We start from the raw sequence: 9336 nt of genomic DNA, 5'->3' as shown, positions 1-9336 counted from the left end.
GTATTTTCTACTTCTCCTACCTCTCCTTCTGTCAACAACAACAAAAAAATCACAAACCAATTTTATAAATGACAGCTAATGTCCTCTCCTGGAGAAGCGGGGTCTGTGTGTGAAACATAAAAGCAGCACCATGTGTAGTAACCTCTCCTAAACCATATGCTCAAGCACATTAACAGTGTTCAATTAGATGATCAATTATTCAAGAAACAGAACAATCCATTCATTCAACAAATATTTATTGAACAGCCATGCAGAGGCAGACAGGGGGTTGTGTATGTGGCCGTGACCCGATGGCACCTCTAAACTGGAATTGGGCTTCAGTTTTTCCCCGTGTAAAAATTTCTTCTTTTTTATTTAACTTTTCTCTTGGCAGGTCCAGCAGCTTTGAAGATCAGAGTGCATCTTCCAGCTGACGATCTCTTCGGTCGGGGACAATGCATTCGATTCGCACGGTGGAGATTAAAGTCCCCGAGATAGAGGAAACGTTTTTCGCGCCCAGGTTCAGCGAGGAGCCGCGCGGGGGCAGAGGGGGCGGCGGCGGCGGGCGGGGAGCCAGGCCCGAGCTGCGTTCTGCGCAGCCATTGGTGGGCGCCGCGCTCTGCACTGAGCATGTTCGCGCCCCGCCGGCCCCTAGCCGCAGCCGCAGCCGCAGCGACGGCAGCCACGGGAGCCGCCGCGCATTATGCAAAGCGGCGGCAGATGCGAGCGGGGCCAGCCGGGCGCGCGTCGGCCTCCCCTCCCAGCGGCTCCCCCCGCCGCCGCCTGACTCTCCCGGGAGACTCCCTCGGCCCGGACCTGGGGCCGAGGAGGGCCGGGATGGCCTGAGTGCCCGCGGCGCGGCGGCGCAGCAGCGGGATTGCACCATGGGGAACCAGGATGGGAAGCTGAAGAGGAGCGCAGGTGATGCTTTGCACGAAGGCGGCGGTGGCGCCGAGGATGCACTGGGGCCCAGGGATGTGGAAGCCACAAAGAAGGGGAGCGGGGGCAAGAAGGCGCTAGGCAAGCACGGCAAGGGGGGAGGGGGCGGCGGCGGCGGGGAGTCGGGCAAGAAGAAGAGCAAGTCGGACTCCAGAGCCTCGGTGTTTTCCAACCTGCGGATCAGGAAGAATCTGTCCAAGGGGAAAGGCGCCGGCGGCTCCCGCGAAGATGTACTGGATTCCCAGGCCCTGCAGACCGGGGAGCTGGACAGCGCTCACTCCCTGCTCACCAAGACTCCGGACCTCAGCCTCTCGGCGGACGAGGCCGGCCTGTCGGATACCGAGTGTGCGGACCCTTTTGAGGTGACCCGTCCAGGGGGTCCTGGGCCTGCCGAGGCTAGGGTCGGGGGCCGGCCGATCGCCGAGGATGTGGAAACTGCAGCAGGGGCGCAGGATGGACAAAGGACCAGCTCGGGCTCGGACACGGACATCTATAGCTTCCATTCGGCTACGGAGCAAGAGGATTTGCTTTCAGACATCCAGCAGGCGATCCGCCTGCAGCAGCAGCAGCAGCAGCAGCAGCTCCAGCTCCAGCTCCAGCAACAGCAGCAGCAGCAGCAGCTCCAGGGCGCCGAGGAGCCTGCAGCGCCCCCCACTGCCATCTCCCCTCAGCCCGGGGCCTTCCTGGGCCTGGACCGGTTCCTGCTGGGGCCGAGCGGCGGGGCTGGGGAGGCCCCGGGCAGTCCGGACACCGAGCAGGCGCTGTCCGCGCTCTCCGACCTGCCCGAGAGCCTGGCCGCCGAGCCCCGGGAGCCCCAGCAACCGCCGTCCCCCGGCGGCCTCCCGGTCTCCGAGGCGCCCAGTCTCCCGGCAGCGCAACCCGCGGCCAAAGACTCGCCCTCCTCCACGGCTTTCCCATTTCCCGAGGCCGGGCCGGGGGAGGAAGCGGCCGGAGCCCCCGTGCGAGGGGCTGGGGACACGGATGAGGAGGGTGAGGAGGATGCTTTTGAGGATGCGCCCCGGGGCTCTCCGGGGGAGGAGTGGGCCCCGGAGGTGGGAGAGGACGCCCCGCAGAGGCTGGAGGAAGAGCCGGAGGAGGAGGCGCAAGGACCTGACGCCCCCGCGGCCGCTTCCCTGCCCGGCAGCCCCGCGCCTAGCCAGCGCTGTTTCAAGCCCTACCCGCTCATCACCCCCTGCTACATCAAGACCACCACCCGGCAGCTCAGCTCGCCCAATCACTCCCCGTCTCAATCCCCTAATCAGAGCCCCAGGATCAAGAGGCGGCCGGAACCCTCCCTGAGCCGAGGGTCCAGAACTGCCCTGGCCTCCGTAGCCGCCCCGGCCAAGAAGCACCGGGCCGACGGCGGCCTTGCGGCCGGCCTGAGCCGCTCGGCTGACTGGACGGAGGAGCTAGGCGCCCGCACGCCCCGGGCGGGAGGCTCCGCGCACCTGCTGGAGCGCGGGGTGGCCAGTGACAGCGGCGGTGGGGTGTCCCCAGCACTGGCCGCCAAGGCGTCTGGGGCGCCCGCGGCTGCGGATGGCTTCCAGAACGTGTTCACAGGTGAGCGCGCCCTGCTGCTGGCCTCCGGGTCTCAAGTCGCCTGTCAGTCAGGGCCTTCCCCTGCCACCCGCCCTCTCTGGGCTCTGGAAGGCGGTGACCTGGTAGTGGCACATCTCTTCTCCGTAGGGAATCCTTTTCCGCCCAGCGAGCTCACCCCCCACGGTGAAATGACTTGGACATACTTGTTGGTTTTCTGTGTTCTTACAACATCTTAAAGGGAACAACTTAGTTGTGTCTGTCCTAAGTCGCTCTGCCCATTTCACCAAAATACCTGCTATTCACAAAGTTTCGGGTCACGCCAGGGAGATAAACTCCTTTTTCGTCTCGTTAGCTAAACCATCATTCTTCTCTTTCATTTTTCATCACCACAGCATTAAAAAGAAAAAAAATTGTTCATGGTTCTTTCGCAAGAGTCGGTTTTGGAGGCACAAATCATTTATTCCGGTATGATCCAAAGGCAGTCTCTGACCGCTCTCATAGCTGTGTGTATTTGCCCACGTTTGGTATGTATGTGATATGTAGTTTCTATCTTGCAGCAGTCTGGGTTCCGCTGCTTAGTGAAGTTAAGCGGTCACTCACTGCTGTTTGCTGCTGCAAGAAAATCCGATACATGCTATTAGAGAATTAATAAATAAATAGAATAGTAGGGATAATTTTCATTCAGTTTCATGGTCCAGCCCAGAACAGCCTGTAGTTTGGAGACAGTGAAGGTGGGAAGGTCAAAAGCACGTCTAGTCCGACTGGTACCTCCCCTCCCTAGCATATGTTATAGACTCATACCCAGGGCAGCATAAAGCACAGCCAGAGTGTGTTTGCTGTGGTCAGTGTCAAGCAGTCCAATGAGTTTATCCTAGCTTACAGGCTTACAGGGCCCAAGGCCTTACCTTAAGAGCCCAACATGTTTACCTAACCTCTATTCTTAATTATTAAATGAAATAGAGTGTTAGAATTTAATGAATCGAAAAATATGAAAAGTTACATGACTACCGATAGGTTTATGATAAATATTTGAAGGATTAAACATTTCAAATGCAATCTGAAAATTTTAAAATCTTATGTTCTGTTATTTTAATAAATACATTATCTGTAAAACATTGCTTAGATGAAATTTCTCGGCACAGACAGCGACTTCTTAGTTGACTAAATGCTGGTAATATTGGGGTAGCTACTTTTATTGACCACATTTTAATTTTCATCTGTGGGCCACCTTTTATTTTGCCCTTATAGGGTCTTACCCTTAAAAGTAGCTTCTTCCGTTCATTTCACATACTCTTATTTTTCTTCTTTTCCACCTTCTCTTTATTGTGTAGATTGTTAAAAAAGAATGTTTGTAGTTTTATACCCACTAGATAAATTGTAAAAAAACAAAAAAATGCAAAACAAACAAAAAAGAAAGATCACTTTTGATAGAAGAAGATTGGAAAGTTTTTGCATTAATTTTTGTGAATTTAATGTTGGTAAGAAATCACATATTTTCTCTTTATCTAAGTGACATTCGCGTATATAGTTTTTGAAAAGTGAAAATAATTCACCATAATGATTATCAATCATTAATATTAATGATAGCTATTCCTACTAGCATAAGACTTTGGAAATTTATTTATTTCATTCATTTAGCAAATATATATATGTATATACATTTGTAAGCATATATGTGCATACACACACACACACACACACACACACACATTGAGCAGCCACATTGTGCTAGGCAGTATTCTAAATGGTAGCACACTTTGCAAAGCAGTATTCTAGATGTAGGTGATACATAGACCATTAAATCATGATTTTGCCTTTCTAAGGCTCGCTGACTAGTGAGGAGGAGACATGAAATAAGTGCAGTGCACAGAAATATCTGTATAGATATAGATATGCAAATCACTGCTGGGAACATCACAGATGCAGTGGCTTATCTGCTTGGTGGCAAGGGGAGAGGGAAGAGGACTTGAGAGAGGAGGATTGAACAGAGTCCTGGAAGATCACAAGACCCTAAATAGGTTGAATGTTTGTTTTCCTTTAAAAAACAAGTGTCTTCTTGGAACTTGCGTTTTAGTTTAATTTGCTAAGTATTCCCAAATTTGAAATTTGGGACTCTTAAGAGTCCTGTATAGGAACCACCTGGGTTTTGTTGACCTCTCCAGGTGATTTGCTTTTTAAATTGTACAAAGTAACATTGCAGAGCTAGTCATTTTTATAAGGACATCACCTATTTTGTATTTGATGGTTGGATACAGCTGGTTGGTAATCAGCAAATATATTTTTGTGTAGCAGCTGCCATATGTTTATGTCATTCACTCAGCATTGTTCAGGAAAAGAGGATCAGTAGGTTTTACCTAACTTTGTAACTGGTGGGGAAATGTAGATAGAGAAAGAGGTGAAATAACTTTCTCAAGGTCACACTGTGATTCATTCAGAGGCAGATCCAGAAATAGAAACCGAGTCAATGAATCAAGTCTAATGTCATTATTATTTCTGTTTGGATATACAATGTTTTAAGGCCATATAGAGAGTCAAAACTGTTTATAAAAAATGTGATCAGATTTAGGGCCTTTCTTTAATTAGATTTTCCAGTTCCTGTTTTTAATAAGGTGTCCTTCATTAATGGTTGAACATCTGGCCTTCCTTGAGCTGGATGAAGGGTGATTGCTGGCCAGAGTGAACCAGATTTTCTCTAAGCAGCTCTCATGGAAACTGTTCTTATGGTGGTCAAATGAATCCAGATTGACACAGGCCCTTGTGTCTCAGCTGTCAACTCTTCATGTCATCTGCCACTACGTTTGCTTCTTTACTCTCCTCTGCTATTTTTTTATGGGTGTCTTGGAAATTACCAGAGGCTTGGGGAACACTGGCATTGTCCTTAGGGAAATTTCTTTTTGGCCTTAATTTTGCATGTATTTGGATCAATTAATTGCCAGCTGCCTTTGAAGCAGGTGATCATTATATCTATAAGCTTCCATAAGCATCTTTTATTTTTAAACCATAGAATGAGGGTTGTCAGCATTACAGGAAGAAACAGATGTTTTTCGCTTTTTACCGCCTTCCAAATATAGGGAGAAAATACAAGTGAAAAGGGATTTCTATGGCACATGTCTGTGTCTCTTTGGTAGATCTAAAAACATTTAGCAATGAGGGAGACCAAACTTTATCTTGTTTTAGCTATTAAGAAACTGATGATGCCTTAGGCCATTGCATTTAAGTATTTCATAATTAATGTGTTTGAAATACATCTTTTTCAGTGTTTAGTAGAAAAAATGGCGTCTGAAATTCGGGAGGTTCCTTTACATATTAAGTATAACAGAAGCTTGGTACTGGAGTTTTGCAGTTAATTAAAGTTTAGATATCTAACGTGTGAAATTTGTGATGCTAAATCGCTTTTGATAGGAATCTTTCCCAAGTCAATTATGTGCTTATCTTTTTTTTTAAACACATGGAATAAAAGTTTAATCTGTTTTAAAGGGCTTAATGTCATCTTCAGGCACATCATTGTTACATCTTATAAAAACATTAGTGATGTCCTCAACAGCTATTGAAGTGTGTGGGCTGTTGGCTTCAGTCTGTAGTTTCTGAGTTTTTGTGTCTGTGTAGTTTCTTGATTGTTTTCTTGCTGCCAGCTATTTATTGTTATAGCTGCCTTTTTTTTTTTTTTGAGACAGAGTCTCGCTCTGTTGCCCAGGCTGGAGTGCAGTGGCACGACTTCTGCTCACTGCAAGCTCCGCCTCCTGAGTTCACGCCATTCTCCTGCCTCAGCCTCCTGAGTAGCTGGGACTACAGGCGCCCACCACCATGCCCAGCTAATTTTTTGTATTTTTAGTACAGACGGGGTTTCACCGTGTTAGCCAGGATGGTCTTGATCTCCTGACCTCATGATCCGCCCGCCTCGGCCGCCCAAAGTGCTGGGATTACAGGCGTGAGCCACCGCGCCCGGCTATAGCTGCCTTTAGTCTCTTTGCTCCTGTCCCTCAATGTTTTTGTAATTTGACTTTTCTGATCAATTTGCAATTGGCATACAGTTCCTGTAATTATGATATTGGTTACACTTATTGTACTTCTAAGTGCCAGACTCTGTTGGTGCATTACATAACTATCTGTAATCCTTAACAACAGTCTTGAGGTGTAGCTGTTTATCCTCATTTTTCGAATGAAAAAACCCAGGCTCAGACAGTAAAGTAACTTCTTGTCTAAGGGCATTAAGCTAGTAAGTGGCCCATCCAGGATATGTCCTTAAAAAACCAAATCTGTTGTTAATATGTATAAGATGAAACCAAGTAGATCATTGAGCTTTTGGAGGACTAGCTAATTAACAAAGTGCATAGGCTCTAGAACTTGGATTGTGCAACTCTGATTTTGGCCTTTCTAAAGGTTATCTTGAATTTTTTTTTTTTTTTTTTTTTTTTTGAGACAGATTTCACTCTTGTCGCCAAGGCTGGAATGAAGTGGCGTGATCTTGGCTCACTGCAACCTCCGCCCACTGGGTTCAAGCAATTCTCCTGCCTCAGCTTCCTGAGTAGCTGGGATTATAGGCGCCCATGACCACACCCAGCTAATTTTTGTATTTTTAGTAGAGACAGGGTTTCACCATGTAGGCCAGGCTGGTCTTGAACTCCTGACCTCAGGTGTTCCATCCGCCTTGGCCTCCCCAAGTGCTAGGAGGCCTATCTTGATTTTTATATCAGTAGAGGGAAGAACCCACTCTAGGAGTACACATTTTCTCATACGGCTTGGTAAATTGCTACATTGGATTTTTTTAAGGCCAGGAGCAGTTTGATTTCCAGCAGAGCCCCTGACAGAGTATAGATGTCCAGTTAATGTCTGATGAATGAAGGTCAGAATCTGCCTGATATGTATAAAATGTCTTATTATAAAAGGAAAGGGGTTTATATGAATGCTATGCTTTCCCCTAAATACTGCCTTACTGGGTTCCATATATCAGAGAAGAATTTGGCGATGTAAGCGGGGACCGGAACACTGATCTTCAATCATTGTAGATGGGTCTGAAACATCCTTTCTCATGGTTTCTTTAGGCCTGTGGTTTGGATTGAAGTCAAGTGCACCAGTAGCTTCAGTGATGGGTTTTAATGACTGCTTTATGAGTTGAGGATGGGCCTAGTTTTAAGAGCTTTAGGCGTTTGGATATAAGCCATGCGTATTTGAAATGGAGCAGGTACTTTTAGTGCTTTTCCTTCTGATTCTTCTGAAAAGATACAGAAAATATACAGTTGGATGAAGGTAGCAGTAGTTATTCTAACTACGTTTATTCTAGGTATATTTGCAATCCTAGTTTTGCTGTTTAGCTAAGTGAGTCTCCAGTAATTTTTCCTCATATCTATGAAGGTAGAAGAATAATTTCAAATTAATACTATTAAGATGAAATGAAATAGCATACATAAAGCCCCTACAATTCTGCCTGGTACATGAGAGGCACTTAACTGGGGCTATTTGCTCTCCTGACTGGATTTATTATCTTAAAAAAAAAGTCATTGTTCAAAGTGATCAGAGCCAAATTGGTTAAAACAACTCTGAAATTGTATACAAAACTTAGCAGGATATGAACTGACCAGATACTAGTTGAGCCCCAGTTTTTTTTTTTTTTTTTTTTTTTGCAAATTGTTTATGTATTATTTTTTCTTTTTTTTTTCTGGAATTGTAAGCATTTTGTCACTTATCAGATATTCTGTGGCGGGGGTTGGATAAGGAAAGCATATGATGGGGTGTGGCTGTAAGATTTGGGGGAGGGTGCTGCTTTCCAAAGAAGGGGTGGGAAGAGGAGGCGGTAGCTGACACCCTCAGTGTTTCTGCTCTGCACAGCATCTGGCTGCAACCCCCTGACTTTGCAGCTTTACCTTCCCACGGTCTCCTTCATAAATGCTCTACTTTACACAAACTAATCTGCTTACTGTTTTATGAACATGCATTTCATTTTCCCGACTTTGTGCCTTTGTCTTGCAGCTTTACCCTCTTGGAATACATGATTCGTCTCTTTTGCTTTAGCATTTGAAAAGTGCTGATTGAATTCCATTTCCTCTTTGTATCTTTTCCAGCCAGACCTTACTGGCTGTCATCTCACTTTCTCTGTACTTTACTGTCTAGATCATATTATATATGCTTCTTGGATTTAGGGATTCTTCTGGTCTTCTTTCTTGCCACCCTCTGCCTTTCCTTCCTCCTTGCCTGTTCACCTGATTCCATCCATCCATCATCTCCTCTCCTACTAATCTGTCCACAGATATCTCTTCCGTGCCTTGCTCTGTGCCTGTCAATATGTGAAAAGCACCGACTGTACTCAGGTCTTGATGAATACTTGCTCATTCACCATTTTTGGCAGTGATATAGACAAGTTGAGTATCCAGGCTTCCTACTGGCAATTAAAACTAGTTGAATTGAAGCTGGAAAATTGCTAACCTTTCTGGGCAGTCAAAATTAATTATTTTCAGTGAGGTGTGATTGAATCAATGATACTTTATAGAACTTATGTTGATAGAAGAATAGCTATTCTTGTTTCTGCAGGTTAATGTTAAAATAGTAATGACATTACAGCAACTGACCTTCCAAATATAAATGTTATTGTAATGAAAGAAGAGGTAAAGGGAATAGAGAAAATTGTATCCCTCTGTTCATTCCTGTTTTGTATTCTAAGTACTAACCTGATGCTAATAAAAGTTAGCATTAAGGGACCATTAGGAAGAAACAAAAATGTACTGCCTGTGACTTGATAGTTATTAGATATCATTTTAGTGACAGTAGAAACTTTCTAAGGCTTTTTTATCTTAAAATATAAATATATGGAAAATATGACCTCAGTCAGTTCGGAATGGTAGTAAAGCAAGGTAGTCATAACATCAAAATTCTAGGAATGAGTAA

At 45.9% G+C, this 9336-nt stretch overlaps 1 protein-coding gene across 4 annotated transcripts in view; it reads left to right on the top strand.

The window, feature by feature from the left end:
• Nucleotides 1-633: 633 nt before the first annotated feature.
• The window catches only part of FMN2 (formin 2), a 389598-nt gene continuing 380895 nt past the window's right edge, over nucleotides 634-9336 (top strand). For 2 of the 4 annotated variants that reach the window (XM_054660802.2, XM_054660798.2), the window contains exon 1: nucleotides 641-2478. In XM_054660802.2, the coding sequence (XP_054516777.1) occupies nucleotides 864-2478 (1615 nt within the window). In that variant the 5' untranslated portion in view covers nucleotides 641-863. Of the gene's footprint in view, nucleotides 2479-9336 lie in introns of all 4 variants that reach the window. The other 2 variants (XM_054660803.2, XM_016941596.4) reach the window with 2 other exon arrangements.

Source organism: Pan troglodytes, chromosome 1 (genome assembly GCF_028858775.2).
Source record: "Pan troglodytes isolate AG18354 chromosome 1, NHGRI_mPanTro3-v2.0_pri, whole genome shotgun sequence".
NCBI classification, from domain to species: domain Eukaryota; kingdom Metazoa; phylum Chordata; class Mammalia; order Primates; family Hominidae; genus Pan; species Pan troglodytes.
Note: the sequence above shows the minus strand (reverse complement) of the source record. Positions and strands in the feature narration are given on the sequence as shown.